Source organism: Pecten maximus, chromosome 1 (assembly GCF_902652985.1).
Source record: "Pecten maximus chromosome 1, xPecMax1.1, whole genome shotgun sequence".
Classification (NCBI taxonomy): Eukaryota; Metazoa; Mollusca; class Bivalvia; order Pectinida; family Pectinidae; genus Pecten; species Pecten maximus.
The window spans coordinates 6,316,871-6,337,437 of record NC_047015.1 but is presented as its reverse complement, the minus strand read 5'-3'; the positions used below and the strand labels follow the sequence as shown (position 1 = coordinate 6,337,437).

The 20,567-nt window shown below is 40.3% G+C and overlaps 1 protein-coding gene and 1 long non-coding RNA gene across 2 annotated transcripts; one reads left to right on the top strand and one right to left on the bottom strand.

Moving 5' to 3' along the window:
- Positions 1 to 907: 907 nt before the first annotated feature.
- LOC117323340 lies at positions 908 to 19,678 on the bottom strand. Its single transcript, XM_033878499.1, has 4 exons — positions 19,088 to 19,678; positions 5,860 to 5,976; positions 5,350 to 5,487; positions 908 to 3,422 (listed from the first exon to the last, which is right to left on the bottom strand). The coding sequence occupies exons 1-4, from the start codon at positions 19,374 to 19,376 to the stop codon at positions 3,190 to 3,192; spliced, it is 777 nt and encodes a 258-aa protein (XP_033734390.1). The 5' UTR covers positions 19,377 to 19,678; the 3' UTR covers positions 908 to 3,189.
- On the top strand, positions 9,770 to 15,521 carry LOC117323346. The gene is made up of 2 exons (XR_004531711.1): positions 9,770 to 10,046; positions 15,111 to 15,521. It is a non-coding gene; the product is annotated as an uncharacterized LOC117323346 (long non-coding RNA).
- Positions 19,679 to 20,567: the final 889 nt, after the last annotated feature.

Here is a 20,567-nt window from a genome sequence, read left to right as displayed (position 1 = left end):
CAAAAGTGATATTTTTCACTAGTGAAAAATATGATATTTGTCACTAGTGAAAAATATCACTTTTATAGAATGAATAATTTTTGATATTTCACTGGTAAAAATGTAATAAAACACGATATGTATGGTGTCTGTAGTAAAGGGGAGATAACAAGATTGTTACGGTGTCTGTAGTAAAGGGGAGATAACACGATAGGTACACTGCCAGTAGTAAAGGGGAGATAACACGATAAGAACGGTGTCAGCAGTAAAGGGGAGATAACACGATAAGTACGGTGTCGGTAGTAAAGGGGAGATAACACGATAAGTACGGTGTCTGTAGTAAAGGGAAGATAACACGATAAGAACTGTGTCAGTAGTAAAGGAGCGATAACACGATAGGTACAGTGTCAGTAGTAGAGGGGAGACGATAAGCACGAGGTCTGAAGTTACGAGGAAATGATACAATTAAATCTGACTAATATCATGGAGTTACTCAAAATAATTTCTTCTTTGGTATATTTCGGTTTCTAGTTTTTAAAGATCTCGCTATCACAAATGAATCCCTATACCACGTGCATTGACATTCCTACAATATAGCACTGTAACAAATGGCAAGATATTAGACATTTCGCAGGAAAACTGAGATCGTCATAAGGTAAATAAATGGTATAACAAGTGAAATCCCGAAAACATCCGTGATATACCATTCTTTCAGCAAGATAAAGATACTGCTTTTAATATTTTAATAATTTTAGAAGACGACATTGAACATTTGGTTTATATACTATCTAAACATTTTCAATCATCTCACCATGTGTGAACGGAGATCACTTCAGAGAGCGAGTGTTCGAAGGGCTGTAACTCTTATGGATATTTTACCTAAACAGGGGAAGCAACTGTGACTGTATTAAAGACAAGACAAGACAAAAACGGACACAAATGATGTATTTTTACCACTTTACATTGTAACATGGAAGAAAATCAAATATTATTATCAAGATCTGTCACGTGATCAAATCATCCTATATTCTTTGATCGATTGTTTTTGAATCTAATGAAAAAATTAGTTCTTTCTTGAATATATGTATTCATCAGCCTGTCTTTATAGACAATGGATTTACTCAGAGTAGTTTGTTCTCGAATATCTGATGTGTTGATTTTATTCTATCATGTTGGTACCCATTGGTATTTGTCATACTATGGGGACAAGTTCCTGGGTAACGGTTCACATCGACACCGAGGTTACTGCCGTCACACTTAGAACACCGACGAATGTAACTTATCAAACTGAACAGATACTCCCTACTGAACACCGGACTACATCGGAGATAAATAAAACAAATCTAACATTTACAAGAACAGACATGGCATGTAGATTTACATCAGTGCGTACGTTACGGACGGATTGACACCAAGGAGAGATAATCACGTCTGTTTCCTGATGAACACCGGTATCACCGTGTACATCGCCACATTTGGGGCACGGCGTTACGTCTTAGGAGGGCATGGCTCCGAATCTGCACGGAATGTGACATAGGTGAGAAATCATGTTAGTATTGTTCCCATATCATTCGTCATCACGGTAGCCAGGATATCTAAGGTATCTCTAGACGAAAATGGCATTTTTGCGGATAACTGCATTGCTTTTAAACAGGAATAATGCTTGAAAACAGTTAAAGAATGATCAAAAACTATTTTATAATATATTAAACGCCGATTTTCACGAGAAACCCTTAAATTGCACATTAGCTACCAGATTTGTTGTGTTGCTCATGGGGTCATGGCTATCTTCACCATGTTTGCTTGGTAATTTTGCCGATCTATCAGATATTGCCAGAGTTCCCGAGAACATACACTAAGACATCTTTTGGTTCTGTGATAGAAGTATTTTCACGAATGATACCTGATGAGAACAATATCAATATGATTTCTCATCTCTGTCACACATCTGTACCTTTCGAAGCAATGCCCTCCTACGACGCATAGCCGTGGCCCCGAACTCCCTGCGATGAGTACTATTCGTACATCACATTGGTTACGAACCAGTAGCGAAGCAATCACCAGAATTTAAAAAGTAACTGATATTCATCAGGCACGGGACGAGACTGTTTAACACAGTCTGTTACATCTTAGTACAAACAATGTTACATCTTTGGAACAAACAATGACAAATGTCTTTGTGTGCATGTTGATTTGTTAAGGTCGAAATTTAAATCATTAGAAAAGTTTGGGTCATTTTTTTTATCATTGTTTACAATAAGTACTGTTCTGTGATGAACTAGTTTGAAGTAAATGTTGTTTTTTCTGAGGTTAATAATTCCTTGTATTAACCAAAACATAGTCAATCATTACAGATATAACATTGTTCAGGTGTTCGAAAATAGCCTTCGACGTTATTCCTGGCTCTAGAATAACCTGTGATACTGTTCAGGTATTCGCGAATGACGTTGCTGCTGTTCGAGAACAATCTTTAACATTGTCCATGTGTTCAAGAACAGCATAGTTCTTTTACCAGATGTTCAAAGACCGCATATGGCATTGTTCTTGTATTCAAAAACAGCATATGTGATTGAGGTGTTCAAAGACATCTTAGCATATTGTTCAGGTGTTTGTGAACCAAACCAATGACATTGTTAAAAAAAAGTGTAATTTTGACAATGTTCAATCAATCGACAGGAAACAGTTCGCACATTCATGTTTGTAAAAAGAACACCCGAGTGATGTTACAATGTGTTATTGTAAAATAAGTCACGTGATTACTGTAGGTACAAGGCAGGTAGATACAACAGGATAATACCAGAGCTCATTGAATTCTAAGGCGATCTAAAATATTCAGCAGTTCTCGGCAGGATGAGTGAAGGCCACTGAAAATCGTCCAAGTCTCAACCAGTCATTAAAACGACGGGATATACCAGTACAATTGTCACGTGTAATTGTGCTCGGGATGTCGTTACAATATATGCTTCTTTGTCGTATCGCGTGATGACGTCACATTCACAAACGTATTTTAACAATCACTTTCCGCCAGCACGTAGCGTCGGCGCTCGTCAACAAATTAGAAATAAAAAAATGTTTGAAACATTTCGGTAAGGATTTTTGGAAAAGCTGTTTTTTGTATAAAAATATTCCGAAATGCTTTTTTCTACTTTCTGATGCCTGGGAGAGACTTATATCACAGAATGCGGTATTTAATGATCAGAAGGAATCACACTACAGCATGGTCTTGGCCTTGATGACGCGGATGGCCCTGGTAAGGAATAGCCAAAGTACTGTTGCTATGACACATATGACGACGCCGACCCAGGCCAGAGGAGACGCCCAGTTAATCTGTACGACCCTGGCAGTACAGGCGACGCTGGGGATGGTTTCCAGGGCGTGACACATGTACGTCTCGTAGTAGTGCTTGGTGTGGAAGATGGCCAGACCGAATACTGTGAACAGACCTGTGGAATAAACCCATTAAATATAGAGTGGTGACAGTAGATGTAGTCACGTGTAGATGATACCGATGTCACAGTACTTTAACTATTACAAATTATCTTATTTTTATCATTGCGTATTTCACTGACCATTGTCAGTTACTAGAATATATCGTGATATTTCTTATTTTAATTGATGACTGATGTAATAAACTGTGTGATAAATAGAATCAATTTTTTTTGTATTTAATCAACTTTCGATCAATATATGCATAACATGAACAAACTCTGATCGGTGGATTCCATGTAAATTGTATCAATTTTGTAAAGGACTACATATCTCTTAGCTGAAAAGAATCTGTTTCTACTATAATAAAAAAAAAAACACCAAAAAACAGAGAACAGTCGCCTTTAACCATTTGAACATACTGACCACTAGGTTTGTGTGACGAGTTGTGGGATTACATTAGACGATATTGACCATTAGATGTGTGCGACGAGTTGTATATTACATCACACGATATTGACCACTAGGTTTGTGTGATGAGTTGTGGGATTACATCAGACGATACTGACCACTAGGTTTGTGTGATGAGTTATGGGATTACATCACACATACTGACCATTAGATGTGTGTGACGAGTTGTGAATTACAGCAGACTATATTGACCACTAGGTTTGTGTAATGAGTTGTGGATTACATCACACGATATTGACCACTAGGTTTGTGTGATGAGTTGTGGATTACATCACACGATATTGACCACTAGGTTTGTGTGATGAGTTGTGGATTTCATCACACGATATTGACCACTAGATTTGTGTGATGAGTTGTGGACTACATCAGACGATACTGACCACTAGGTTTGTGTGATGAGTTGTGGGATTACAACAGACGATACTGACCACTAGGTTTGTATGATGTGTTGTGGGATTACAACAGACGATACTGACCACTAGGTTTGTGTGATGAGTTGTGGGTTACTAGGGGACAATACTGACCACTAGGTATGTGTGATGAGTTATGGATAACATCAGACTATATTAACCATTAGATGTGTGTGATGAGTTGTGGGTTACTAGGGGACAATACTGACCACTAGGTTTGTGTGATGAGTTGTGGGTTACTAGGGGACAATACTGGCCACTAGGTTTGTGTGATGAGTTGTGGGTTACTTAAGACGATACTGACCACTAGGTTTGTGTGATGAGTTGTGGGATTACTTAAGACGATACTGACCACTAGGTTTGTGTGATGAGTTATGGGATTACAGCAGACGATACTGACCACTAGGTTTGTGTGATGAGTTATGGATAACATCAGACTATATTGACAATGAGATGTGTGGGATGAGTTGTGGGATTACTTAAGACGATACTGACCACTAGGTTTGTGTGATGAGTTGTGGGATTACTTAAGACGATACTGACCACTAGGTTTGTGTGATGAGTTGTGGGTTACTTAAGACGATACTGACCACTAGGTTTGTGTGATGAGTTGTGGATTACTTAAGACGATACTGACCACTAGGTTTGTGTGATGAGTTGTGGATTACAACAGACAATACTGACCACTAGGTTTGTGTGATGAGTTGTGGGATTACTTAAGACGATACTGACCACTAGGTTTGTGTGATGAGTTGTGGATTACAACAGACAATACTGACCACTAGGTTTGTGTGATGAGTTGTGGGATTACAGCAGACTTTATTGACCATTAGATGTATGTGATGAGTTGTGGGATTACAGCAGACTGTACTGACCACTAGGTTTGTGTGATGAGTTGTGGATTACTTAAGACGATACTGACCACTAGGTTTGTGTGATGAGTTGTGGGTTACTTAAGACGATACTGACCACCAGGTTTGTATGATTAGTTGTGGGTTACTTAAGACGATACTGACCACTAGGTTTGTGAGATGAGTTGTGGGTTACTTAAGACGATACTGACCTGCCATACAGTAAAGGACTCCCGTTACCATACAGGCGGCCACCTGTTTCTGTGTTAGGGCGATCACCCCTACCCCCGCGGCGGCCACAAGGTCTATTATACTAACGATGAAGCAGGACGCCGCAGAGTTCTGTAAGCCTGTTGTGGAATAGGTATTAGATTTCTTACAGATTTGCAGATACTGTCATTCAAATAAAAAATATTAAAGTTCGATACGTACAACGACCAGTTGCTAGTTTTCCTATTATCACGTCTGCTTTAAATTGTATTCACAATTGGTGCTAAAATTATCCGCGAAATTGTTCCATGTTTGGTTTAAAATATGACGAATATTTCAATTATACTATGTATTTAAATATACTACAATGTAACGCAAAACAATATGTGCTGATCTTACAAAAAGAAAATGTCTCAGATCATTGGTGAATTTGAAGCATTTACTTGCAAGAAAAGTATTTACATGTATTACGTTTGACATGTTTCACATGTCTATGAATGAGTTATACGTACGTGCTATGGATTTGCCATTCTCAGGAAGGCTGGACGATTCTTCGTCATATTCGGAAACGAAGTTATAACACTCGTTCTTGACATGACCCAGTGTGGCTAACTCGCTCCTGGCGGCATCTGTACCGAAGACAGAAAGTTATTCACTATAAAGATCATTTTCATGTAACAACTTCCCACAACTACAAAACACCAGTGTTTACCTGACGTTCAAAGTAGAGTTGGTCAGATCAGTTTCGTTACTGTAAATTTTCATGTAAATGATATAATGAAGCCATTTTAACATAACGAAGTTACCAAGGCGGATATTGAAGGATTTGAATTTTGCCGGACATTTTTTTCAACATAATCCCATTTAGTATCTATACAATACACTTTTGCAAGGGTGTTTAAGAGCCTCAATGCCACTTTAATAGAACTCCTTATATTGGCTGTTCAGAAAGTCATCCACTGCATGCATGACTCCATCGTCATCGAACTGAAAGTGGGCACCTGAAATAGCTGTTTTCAGTTTTGGAAATAGATGAAAGTCTGATGGAGCGAGATCATGTGTATAAGGCATATGGAATAACACATCTTTAGTGAGCTGTCAGCGGCGCTCAAGTTTATTTTTTCCCCGCAACTGTCTCAGAAGTGAAGTATAGTATGTGCCATTGATTATCAGTCCCTCTTGGAGATAATATATTAACATAATACCATGTGCATCCTAGAAAACCGAGGCCATCTCCTTCCCAGCTGATGGAATAGTCTTTGCCTTCTTTGGCGAGGGAGAGCCAGGGTGCTTCCATTGTTTCTATTGTTGTTTGGCCTCTAGGGTAAAATGATGGATGGACCCATGTTTCATCCATAGTGACAAATCTCAGAAGAAAGTTGGCAGGATCTTCCTCAAAAAGGTTAAGATTAGCACGCAATAATGTGCGCCTGGTGTGCTTCTGATCATCTGGCAGACTGGTCTGTCTGTCATAACAATATCATGGACTTTATTGACCATTTCCTGGGGCTGCAACATTGACAGGCCTCCTTCCAGGACGGGGGTCATCCTCAAGGCTCTGTCGGCCACGCTTAAATTCCGCAACCTACCTTTTCACTGTATCTTATGAAGGGGCATCTTTCCCTAGTGTTGCTACCATATAATTATGGATATTTTTATGAAAATATTGTATTGCTGCTCTTTCACCGATTTTACCCATTTTGCAAAAGCCGCTTCACTTGTTTACTTTAAGAGTGGTACTTCGTTAATATAAACTAGCCAAATGAGACCAGTCCTTGAGTACACGGCCTTATATAGTCAGAGAATAGTAGGACTTAAACAGGACATCCTTGGGTACCTCCTTCAATACGAGGCTCATAACATATCAATCGTCCCTCGTAAATAGCAATCAAAGACATAAAATCATGATATTATACATTTTCAGGCTTCATTCCGGTACCAACTTGAATTGAAAATGGCGGCCCGGTAAATACAAAACTGGAGTGTAAAGGAAAAGCACAGGAAAAGCTTATCTCCTCACACTTGATACAATGCCGCCATGTTCAAAATGTTAGAAATATACGGTTTCAAGCCAATGGTTTGCTCCAACCTAAACATTTTTTAGTCTGAACAAATAGTTTTGATTTACTGTTTCAAGACATTTACTCATAAAGTCAGTGTCAGTATATGTATCTAACAGTTTAAGATAATAACCGATTTCATTTTCTATCTTGTTTACAACTTATCAAGATTCCGTCGTAGATCTACATTACCATATCAATCTGTAATGTAGCTAGTCTACTGGCTATTATAACATACATACAGGCTATACATAGTTCGTGAATTTCAATAAAGTGGATATAATTTAATATGCATATTCCAAACTGTTAAATTGGATCATTTATACATTTGCTCAATTCCATTTCAGGTGACCTTTTGGCGAAAGTGAAAGCTGCCGAGTAAGTTGGATCTCTGAGGAGTTTTATGAGGCGATATGCCTCTCAGACAATTCACCAATCCACTATTGATATTCAATGCACTACAGGGCAAATATTGAGGATGTAATACTCAATTTTATTTGACTTCAAGTGGAAGCACAGGCCAACAAGGAGAAGAGAGATATTTTTCAAACTCATTTATGATTAAAACAACTTTGACATGCATAGTGAATTTCATCTATATTTGAGGACTAAGAGATTCGTGTTTTGTGTTTAAGTATTAGAGATAAGAATATACGTAAATCATTATAACAGCAAATCAAATAGTATCATGTTACGTTGATAAACATTCTATTTCATTTCTTGAAGATTTCCATCAAAATATGGACACGATGTTTGGATAGTACATGGTACTTGTCATGAGCTTGTTATATCATTGGCGCTATTTTCTATTCATATAAACACATCGATATTAACTTCTCTCTCATGCTTAGCGTAAGGCTGAACACACACATCTATCTTTATAACGTCACATGGGTATCTGTGTTGTACGGCAAATATGACTTCTAATTAGTCGAAGTATATATAGCAGCTTGAGTGTATAAATTGCACATGGCTAATATCAAGAGCATGACAACTCACCACATTAAATATTGCTCTAACGACGTAATGTCATCACAGTAAGGATATAAAACAGTATAGCAGTTTTCTGTAGTGAACCAGAATATCTGCTGAACAAAAATTAGCCTTTCACAAGCGAATGTGAAGGATTGGGATAATATTACAGCCTGGGGTTTTCAAACTCATCTCTAAAGAGTCACAAAATGTGGTAAAACCCTTGGTAGATCCTCAGGTTTTACCAGATGTTGTGGCATACTTACATCCTGTCATTCAATTAGTCATTAGCCCACTCTCAGATAAAATTCCCCTTATTCTATGGTCTTTGGTCTTTTTGTCTGTAAACAATCCTGGTTTTCATTATTGAAAAACACTAAAGGAATCTTCCTCAAATTTCGTATAAGATTCCCCTTGGTCCCAAGTTTTACGTATGCAATTATGACACTTTCAAAAACAAAAATAAATGAAGGGTGGTAATTTCCTTTTTTATTGGTCTTCATACGATTTATATTACATGTCTAGATTTCCCATTATCATAATCATGTTCAAATTTTAAACTGGCGGAATCTGTAATGACCAACAGGCAGCCATCTTGGACTCTGACAGTTGAAGTTTATTATTAGTACAGATGCTTTTCTTGGAAAGTCCTGTATGAATTTTTCTTATATTTCATATTTAGTTTACACTTTGTCATTAGTTTAGTGTGAACATGTTAAATATCATCTTCGCTAGCCGAGGCTTCTGATTATGTGAAACGTAATCGGAAGCCTTGTCTAGCGAAGATGGTTAAATATTGGTCAGGAAAACAAAATGGTAGACTGCCCGCCATCTAATCCCTAGGTTTTGGAAGTCTAATGAACCTTTTATAAAACCTGATGTGGCCCGACTAAATGTTTGGAAATTCTGAGTTGGATAATTAAATGAGTGGATTGATATATTTATGTGTCGTAATATGTACTGTATGTCTGTACGGTCAGGTATGCCGAAAAATGATCGAAGTTCGATAGATGGTTTGTTTTCTATACATACCACGGCATTAAATAGTTGGAAACAAACGACAAAGGGCCGGCGGGAATTCTGATGTTAGTCAGTACATTATAGATTTTAAAAGGCCGAGTAAGACGTAAGACTAAAGAAATTATCTGCCGATGCTACAAAGGAGTCTTCCTCGGATCGTATATGTATGTCTCCCTTTCTTCACTTCAGTTTTGAGACTGATAGGGAAACAAAAATGACAACAAATTTGAAATTTAAAGGCTTAAGTTTGTTATGTCTGCATGCATTTCTGTATAATCACATGGATCTTTAAACCTCATGGACTATATTGAGGACTGATCAGACGAAGAAAAGTACAATATTAATCCAATTTTCTGGTAGAAATGCTGGCTTAAGAGATATAGAAAACATATTACAATATACTAAATATAAATAACATACAAATTGGCTTGGGTGAACTTCAGACCATGATTTATTTGCATAATACATAATTATAACAGAGTAAAATAACAATAAGCAATATCATTATTTTTTGTAGTTAAAACTTAAACTATGGTCCTCCTACTACACTAATCACTATACACTACAAGTTAACAAATACTAAAACTACACATAAATAGATTTAATGGTGAATGATGATTTGAGGGTGGGCGGGTGGGAAATCTCAGGTTAGAGAAATCCTGCTGCTGAAGCTTTGCTAGAAAATTCTGAAGTGACCAGCATGTAGGAGGGGAACAGTCTGCTGACTGTTTCCCCTATGGGGGTTCACTCTAGCAGGGAAGTGTCCATCCCATTGGTCAAACAGATTACATATAACCAAATTTAGTCATCTGCTATTTGATCAGGGTGAGGCCTGCTTTATGTAATGTATGTGGCCCTGTTCACAGTTGGTGTCCCAGATGCCAGCTGACCCTTTATTTACACAACTGTAGCAGTTAATGTAAAGCAAGCTGGACCCCTACTAGTGAGGGATCTGGTTACTGGTGTAATGAGATCTAGACTCCCTTGTAATTTTATGCAGATAAAATTGCCCACCACTCAAAGTATTAATAACATATTAAACTAAATTAATATTCTCATTAATCCAATTTTCTGGTAGAAATGCTGGCTTAAGAGATATAGAAAACATATTACAATATACTAAATATAAATAACATACAAATTGGTTTGGGTGAACTTCAGACCATGATTTATTTGCATAATACATAATTATAACAGAGTAAAATAACAATAAGCAATATCATTATTTTTTGTAGTTAAAACTTAAACTATGGTCCTCCAAATCACCCAAACCAACCTGTTATGTAGTAGTAGGTCTAATATTTGTATAAACGTTTATATACATTGCATAAAATTTAGACATAAGTAGTTAGCATTCAATATCATAAAGCAAATCAAATTGTGTAACAGTGTTTCCATTCACTATATGTGCTGGTGGTTTATATCCATGGGATAAACACTGTCTCATAATCACGTATTGTTCACTGTGTACAGACCAACTATATAGCTATGTCCATGGAATAAACACAAATGTCTCCAAACTGTTCATGTACATGTGCAGACAACTCTCTATGGAAAACACCAGTTACACACAGAAATGGTTAATTAAAGTCTCAGAAACCCTGAAGGATAGGGCACAGCATGTATATCTTAATTAATACCTCAGGCAGTATAATTGACCTTTAAAACTTGTACATATAATAAAAGTAATAGTTAGGGGAGCAGGCAATACTGACCTCCCCTGTTCTATATTCTGACAGGTCCCTACTTAGTATAAAACCACAGATTCAAGAAAAGTTTGCTTAGTAAGGACTCCCAACTGGTAACTACTATAAATTAAGCTCCCTAATGTGGGATGCCATTGTTTTGACAACTAAATGCCTTGCTGAGAGAGAAGGGTCAAGATATCTCTGGTAAGCCAGGCTTTTCCAGTCCCCTTGAGATTGAATCATGTCTAGAGAGAGACCACACTCTAAGGCAAAGGTAGCACCACCCCGTCTGAAGCTATGTCCAGAATATAAGCTGGGATCAAGTCCCGCAGTGGCTAAGCATTGTTTCAAGCGGGATATGAACATTGCATACGTTAGCGGTAACAACTTTTCACCTTGTCTATACATGAAGAGAGGGCAAACATAAGAAGATGTTGGAGATATTTTGAATGACAACAGGAGTGCTTGTGCTGGGCATAGGGGTGATCTATTAATGCGGGGTAGGGGGATATCCAATGTACGCTGACGAAATTGGATAGTTTTAGTCCAATTGACAGATAGTACAGCCCCATCAGGTGTAAAGAACACAGAGTCCCTGCATAGGTGAATACCTGGAGTAAACACTGATTTTGGAGGGGGGAAAGATTTGATTTCCTGAAGAAGGAGAAAAATGCAACTGTGCATGCTGCCCAAAAGGTAATATCTGCTGGACAACTTAAGTCTAACTGTTTTAGAATACTTAACAGTATGGCTGGGGTGATGGGCAGTTTGGGAGATGACTGATCTCCCAGGACACGTCTAGCCCCTTTTAACACTGAATTGATATAGTGGGATTGTAGAGGGTTACTATAACCTGCCTCAATATGAAGTAATCGGACAACTGACAGATAATTGCGTATTGATACAAAGCAGAGGCGATGTGAAAGGTAGGCTACATAGCGGCCAAGGTCAAAAGCAGAAATGGGTACCATCTTGATGTTAAATGTGTTACAAAACGTGAGATATGCACAAAGATATTGAGAATAAGTCTTCTTTGTCGATGGTGCAAATGTGTTCAGCCTAAAATGGTTGACTGTAGCATCCAAACTATCTAGGTTGCTCGGTTGTCGTCCCGTGCCTGGATAACAGAGAGTGAAAAGCCTTTGAGGACATGTGAGCTGTAAGATCAACTGATCTGTAAGGGGTGGCTATGGCCGCTAACCACTCCCAGAAGAAGGATGACTCACTCAGGCGTGAGACAGTATCAGCAGTCACATTATGCTTACCAGGAATGTGGCAGGCTGTGATATGGAAATTGTAATATGCAGAGAGCCAAAAGAAAGTACGTAGGGAGTGCATGATAGTTTCATTACGTGATGTGCCTTTATTAATGCAATTAACTGTGACCATGTTATCTGAGTGAATCAAAATGCGCCGATTACGCAGTAGAGGTGCCCATCTAGTTACTGCCAAAGTAACTGCAAACACCTCCTTTTCATTAATGTGCAGGGGCATTATATCTGGGAAATCCTGTTGCCAGTTTGCATAAAACCAGTCGTTTCCCAGACAGCCCCCTCCCCCGTCTACACAGGCATCTGTGTGGATGTCAGTAATGGGACGCTTGTCCAACAAAAATGACTTGCCATTGAAAGTGGACATAAATTGTAGCCACCAATCTATGTCCTGCCGAATCTCACCAACAAGGCGGATTTTGTGAGCTTTGTGCTTGAGCGTGCAGATAGCATTGAGAATTCTGCGCAGGAAACATCTCCCACCATAAATTACAGATGCTGCCCAATTCAATTTCCCAGCAAGGGATTGCAGTTGTTTTTTTAGATGCCCTAAGTTTAGATGAGAAGGAAGCCAATTCCTCTCTCAAAGCCAGCAGTTTTGCATCAGGAAGCCTGGTTGACATTGTGGCTGAGTCAATTTCTATACCTAAGAAGGTAAGCTTTTGAGTGGGACCGATTACCTTAGCCCAGCTGATCATGAAACCTAGCTTCCTGAGCAGGCCCAGTAAAGTGTTTAATGCTGTTAAACATTTGCTTTTAGTAGTTTCACATAAGAAGAAGTCATCAAGATAAGCAACAATCTTGAAACCTTTCCTTCGCATCATGCGTCGGACAGACTGGGAGAGCCGGTGAAAAATGCCAGGAGCCGATTTGGAACCGAAAGGTAATTTTGTATCTACTAAATATCTTGGGCCATCTTTGAATTCCCATTTAAGACCAGTAACCTTTTGGCTGTGTTTGCTTATGGGGACCGACCTGTAAGCGGACTTAAGGTCCACCTTTGCCATATAGCAAAATGGCGTAACAAGTTTGACTGCATCATCAACGGATTGAAACCTCTGTTTGTCTAGTTCCGATACATAATCATTAACAGCAAGACCTGTGGGTTTACTACAGTCATGAATCAGTCTTACTCCGCCGTCTGATTTTGGTATGACAGCGATCGGACTGACAATCAGTGCAGCCTGGTCAACCTGTATATAATTGCCATTCTCAATTTCTGTGTTAATTTGTGCTGTAGCTTTATCATACAAATCACTTTTAGTAGACGCTGATGGATGATTAAGACATTCTACAGGGCTAGGGTTGGTATCTGGATCTATGATGTCAAATCCATATTTTAAGCCGGAGAGAATGAAATGTTTGTCTTTATCTCCTGTTAGTTCACTCTCCCATGCTGTCCGACACTTGTCAATGCCAGCAGTAGGGACCCTTACAAGTTTTTTGGCTTAGCCACATCCCCATGAGGATGAGAAAAAGCAGGGTGTTTTTGGCCACAATTCTTGACAAAACAAACATGCTCATATTTGCAAGAATGAAGCCAGCATCCCTTTCGACTATTAAAGAGTCGACAAATTTCAACACCCTGGGGCGTTTTTGGGTTTGGATATGCCTTGGATGCTGGATTAGTGACATTTGGCTTTGATGTCCTATGTTTTAAATGCACCGTTTGAAGATGCGGGATATATGTACCCCATCGAAAATTGTGGGTATTTTGGAGTCTGCGGTACTCCCTGTCCACAAGAAATACGGAGGTTTGGTCAAAACTGGCCAATAGTTGAAATACTTTGTATGTATAGGACAAATAGTCAAAGATTTGGTCCTGAGCAAGCGCACCTTCTTCAACTAACTTGTACAGAATTGCCAAATTTGCCATAGACCATTGATTTTGAGAGATATTCTCAATTTTAAATTTTTTGGGGCCTGCTTTAAGTACCAATGACTGACCGTTAGGTAGTCCAGATACCACTTCCTCAGTAGGGGACCCGTCAGAATTTACAAAGTCAAGAATATCATAAAAATTCTGCCGTTTAGGATTGGCAGCATTTTTTAAATAAATGTGTGGGTCCTGCCATGATAGTGTACATGCTGTACCCTTACCTGTAGGTGGTGGAGCTCCATGAGTGGCTGGTATATTCCTGGTTGAACCTGTTCGTGTGCCCTGTCCAGATTCCAGCTGCCGTAGTACAGTTTGGATGAACACATCATCCTGGTTGACTTGGTCAACACCAGCCGCCGCTACATCCATTTCTGGTTGGGGTTGGGGTTGTGTATTAAAAGGGGTGTCAGCATCCGTTTCCTCGGAACACACTGCAATGTCTGTTGTTTTGTCAGAAAATGTTTTTCTAACTGCACTATTCAAAAGTTTAGCCTGTCCAATAGTAATTTTTTGCTTTGGCAGATCCTCTGGTGCATATTGGGACAGGGCCTCCATGGAATCAAACCCATGTGTGATCAGCAGTTTGATCGTTACATCAGATAGCTTCATCCGCTTTCCCCATATTCTAACGCGGTCCTCATCAGATAATTCATGCTCCTCCATGTGCCTACTGCTGCTAGGTGTAGGTTCTGCATTTATACTCATCTTGCTGCTGCGATAGGGCACGCTTGTGTCCTGTTTGTGTTTTCGGAAACAATGAAAAACTGTGATTTCCAATGAGGTTAATGGCCTATGGTATCATCGAGTACTGCTAATATTACAGTATGGACAAAATGTGTCCATCAGTAAACATGTATAGTAAAGAAATCTCAGGTTAGAGAAATCCTGCTGCTGAAGCTTTGCTAGAAAATTCTGAAGTGACCAGCATGTAGGAGGGGAACAGTCTGCTGACTGTTTCCCCTATGGGGGTTCACTCTAGCAGGGAAGTGTCCATCCCATTGGTCAAACAGATTACATATAACCAAATTTAGTCATCTGCTATTTGATCAGGGTGAGGCCTGCTTTATGTAATGTATGTGGCCCTGTTCACAGTTGGTGTCCCAGATGCCAGCTGACCCTTTATTTACACAACTGTAGCAGTTAATGTAAAGCAAGCTGGACCCCTACTAGTGAGGGATCTGGTTACTGGTGTAATGAGATCTAGACTCCCTTGTAATTTTATGCAGATAAAATTGCCCACCACTCAAAGTATTAATAACATATTAAACTAAATTAATATTCTCACTATAATAGAGGAAAACAAATAGGATACGTAAAAATCAAACTTACTGAACCAATAAACACTATTGAAACTCATTACATTTTCGCTATTCTCAACAAACTGGTTGTGTGCTCGCGACATTCAATACTTTGATTTATTGTTGCTACTGCTAAAAGTGCTGCTATTTTTGTTTACATTTATTGTTGGTGTCGATACTGCTGCTACTTCAGTTGTTGCTGTTATTTGCTGTTTTGTCTGCTGCTGTTGTTGTTGCTTCTGTTTGTGTTTTTGATATTGTTGTTGTAGTTGTTGTTGGTATTACCTCTACTGCTGCTGCATGTTGTTGTACTAAGCCATATTGTGGTCGTCGTTAGAACACATTGTTGTAAGCGTGATTCGTTTAGACACACTGATTTGTGCGGTTTGTATTTGTTGACCAACCTATTCGACGTAATATACATGTATCAGCGCCTTGATTGAGTGCCATTGTGTCACGTGACTAGTTTCCTTTGACGTGGATAGCAATGTTCGCGACTCGAAACGCCATCGCACGCTATTACCTAGATTTATTAGTTTATTCTGGGGAATTCATCAATTCTTGTTCTATACACAAATCTTATTAAGCGTTAGCCGATCGGATCTGACCGTGACGTCACGCGAAACTCCATCACATTAGAGCGATGTTGTACCGTTGTAATAAAGATTGTATGTGTAGCATGAGCCTATATATACTCGCATACGGTTGGCCTGTTGCCCAGGTTATATCTTCATTCTTGATAATTTGCATCATTCAAAACACGGGTTAACACGAAGGAGTGATTCTAAAGAAGACTTGATCATAAATATGTCCGTCCGTCCGTCTGGTGTACAGAAGGCTGTTAACAAACCACAATTAGCACATGATTGAAATGATAGGGTGAATATTTAATTTCCAGTTGAGTTTACTGGGGCCTGTTCGTTTATGCGGACAAACCGGTTCGTTAGTTTTGTAATGTAATATTTCAAACATATATCTTGACGGACCTATAAATGTTAATACAGGCCTTGGAAGTCATTGTCAAGGCTCGTCTGAAAACAATATAAAATCACCAGGTCTGTCTTTGTTTCATAAACGAACACCGGTTCAAGTGGTCTAACCGTTTGGACCGCAAAAACGGACCGCAAATACGGCCCTGTACACGATGGTTTATCTACACTACTTTTGCTACATCGGCCTTTAGGGTCTGACCAGAGTTAATTTATTTCTTGGTAAAAGATTTTATTAAAGAGATACTAACGCTTTACTGACTTCTTGTCATTTTTCACATACTTACAAGGTCAATATTTCATTATAAACCTTATCATTTGTTGGTTAACCCGATTATTAAACCTTATGATTCAAATATAAAAGAATATACACATACATCACATACAACTCAAATGATGTGTCGAAACTTTGTCATTATAATTTCAGCGTAACCCTAAAACCCCGTTCAATACATGTCATAGACATCGATGGGTCTACAGAATCACGTAGAGCTGTTGTTTATGGTGCTCACGGGAATGTTTTGTTCTTCAGAGTCCGTGTCATGTAAAGGTTTACAACAAAATGGCTAACCGTGTGAATAAAATATGATTAGTTGGTTTAAAAGGTACAGCTTGGTGCGCGCGATCGATCAGCCACGCTGTACATGTTTTACCTGGGAGAAAGGTAATACTGATGACCGTCAGGCTAAACTGGATTCCGCACCGCACTACAACGAACATCAATCAATGACATTCTAATGACGTCACTGGGTAGACTATACTGGTATATTCCGGTGATGAACAATTACCGTTTCAGGAAAGTAGAAACGGTATCTGGTGGAGTTGCACCTCTTCGCCTCATGCTCATATATCTCACCTGAGGTGTCACACCTTCCCTCCCCTATGTCCCTGTATATACGGTTATATATCTCACCTGAGGTGTCACCCCTTCCCTCCCCATGTCCCTGTATATACGGTTATATATCTCACCTGAGGTGTCACACCTACCCTCCCCATGTCCCTGTATATACGGTTATATATCTCACCTGAGGTGTCACCCCTTCCCTTCCCATGTCCCTGTATATACGGTAATATATCTCACCTGAGGTATCACACCTACCCTCCCCATGTTCCTGTATATACGGTTATATATATCTCACCTGAGGTATCACACCTACCCTCCCCATGTTCCTGTATATACGGTTATATATCTCACCTGAGGTGTCACCCCTTCCCTTCCCATGTCCCTGTATATACGGTAATATATCTCACCTGAGGTATCACACCTACCCTCCCCATGTTCCTGTATATACGGTTATATATCTCACCTGAGGTGTCACACCCCTTCCCTTCCCATGTCCCTGTATATACGGTAATATATCTCACCTGAGGTATCACAACTACCCTCCCCATGTTCCTGTATATACGGTTATATATCTCACCTGAGGTATCACACCTACCCTTCCCCATGTCCCTGTATATACGGTTATATATCTCACCTGAGGTGTCGCACCTACCCTCCCCATGTCCCTGTATATACGGTTATATATCTCACCTGAGGTGTCACATCTACCCTCCCCATGTTCCTGTATATACGGTTATATATATCTCACCTGAGGTATCACACCTACCCTCCCCATGTCCCTGTATATACGGTTATATATCTCACCTGAGGTGTCACACCTTCCCTCCCCATGTCCCTGTATATACGGGTATATATATCTCACCTGAGGTGTCACATCTACCCTTCCCATGTCCCTGTATATACGGTTATATATCTCACCTGAGGTGTCACATCTACCCTCCCCATGTCCCTGTATATACGGTTATATATCTCACCTGAGGTATCACACCTACCCTCCCCATGTCCCTGTATATACGGTTATATATCTCACCTGAGGTGTCACACCTACCCTCCCCATGTCCCTGTATATACGGTTATATATCTCACCTGAGGTGTCACATCTACCCGCCCCATGTCCATGTAGGTATGGTTATATATATCTCACCTGAGGTATCACACCTACCCTCCCCATGTCCCTGTATATACGGTTATATATCTCACCTGAGGTGTCACACCTTCCCTCCCCATGTCCCTGTATATACGGTTATATATATCTCACCTGAGGTATCACACCTACCCTCCCCATGTCCCTGTATATACGGTTATATATCTCACCTGAGGTGTCACATCTACCCGCCCCATGTCCCTGTATATACGGTTATATATCTCACCTGAGGTATCACTCCTACCCTCCCCATGTCCCTGTATATACGGTTATATATATCCCACCTGAGGTGTCACACCTACCCGCCCCATGTCCCTGTATATACGGTTATATATCTCACCTGAGGTATCACATCTACCCTCCCCATGTCCCTGTATATACGGTTATATATCTCACCTGAGGTGTCACATCTACCCGCCCCATGTCCCTGTATAAACGGTTATATATCTCACCTGGTGGTGCCACCCCTTCCCTCCCATGTCCCTGTAGGTATGGTTATATATCTCACCTGAGGTGACCACATCTACCCTGACTATGTTCCTGTATGTATGTTATATATATATCCTTTGTCTTACCTGAGAGAGTGTCACACACCCGCCATACGCCACTGTATGTGTTATATAGGTAGTAGGTGACCCAGCTACCGTCCGTTTGTTCCTCCTTGTACTTGATGTAGGATGCTGAAGATGAGGCCAGGGTTATCTGGATGGAGCTGCTATTGTTGTTTGTGTAGGGAGAGAGGATGGACGTGTCGTAGTAAACTTCCTGCCAGGTGTCCACAGCGATGGCCAGTAGGATAAACAGACTACCAAACGCGCCAGTAATGACCGCGCTGGCCACCAGGATGATTAGTGGCGACGTCATGTCTCCGGTCCTTCACTGTGACATGTCATTTTATATAACTGTAGTAGTAAACCTGGTCACATCCTGGATGTATGAACAATTCCGTGGAACATCGTAACGTCGTACGTCAGGCTAAGATGTTAACAGCCCTGTCAACTGTCTGCTTCCTACCTAACTACAAATGAAACGTCTGTTGAAGGAATATCAAATAGGCTCCGATCGATCAGAAATAAAGCGTTCGCTTCGGTTGTGTGTTAATATTAACACCTCGGGTATAGCGAGAAACACACACTACCCAGCCTCAGGATCAATCACACATCCAATACATACGATTGACCCTTGTTAATATGTAACGCTTAGCAAACTAGCAATCGCGCATGCGCGTATAAACGGTCTCCATGACAGTTGATAGCTATTTATTAGACTTTGTCTCCATTATGGCTGATCGATATAGACCGGTGTACATTTGTATAGCGACAGTGGAGACGCCTAATGAGGCTGAGCCGTCGTTATTGATGGGGAGACGACTTTGGTCATACAGTCGTAACAAACAACCATCACAATCACTTCAAATACATGACGTGTGGTCTGTAATCAGACATAATAAGGACAGGGATAGGGTGTGGTGTGGTGTGGTGTGGCGGAGTGGGGTAGAGTGTTAGGGTGTGGTGTGGTGTGGTGTGGTGGAGTGGGGTAGAGTATTAGGGTGTGATGTGGTGGAGTGGGGTAGAGTGTTAGGGTGGTGTGGTGGAGTGGAGTACAGTGGTTAGAGTGTAGGGTGTGTGTGGGAGTGTGGTAGAGTGTTAGGTTGTGTGTGTGGGGTGGAGTAGGTAGAGTTAGGGTGTGGTGTGGTGGAGTGGGGTAGAGTGTTAGGGTGTGATGTGGTGGAGGGGGGTACAGTGTTAGGGTGTGGTGTGGTGGAGTAGGGTACAGTGTTAGGGTGTGGTGTGGTGGAGTAAGGGTAGAGTATTAGGGTGTGGTGGAGTGGGGTACAGTGTTAGGGTGTGGTGTAGTGGAGTGGGTACAGTGTCAGAGTGTGGTGTGGCGGAGTAGGGTACAGTGTTAGGGTGTGGTGTGGTGGAGTGGGTAGGGTGTGGTGTGGTGGGTGGGTAGAGTTGAGTGTTGGTGGTGTGGTGGAGGAGTGTGAGAGTGGTTTGGGTGGTGTGGTGTGGTGGAGTGGGGTAGAGTGGTGTGGTGTGGTGTGGTGTGGTG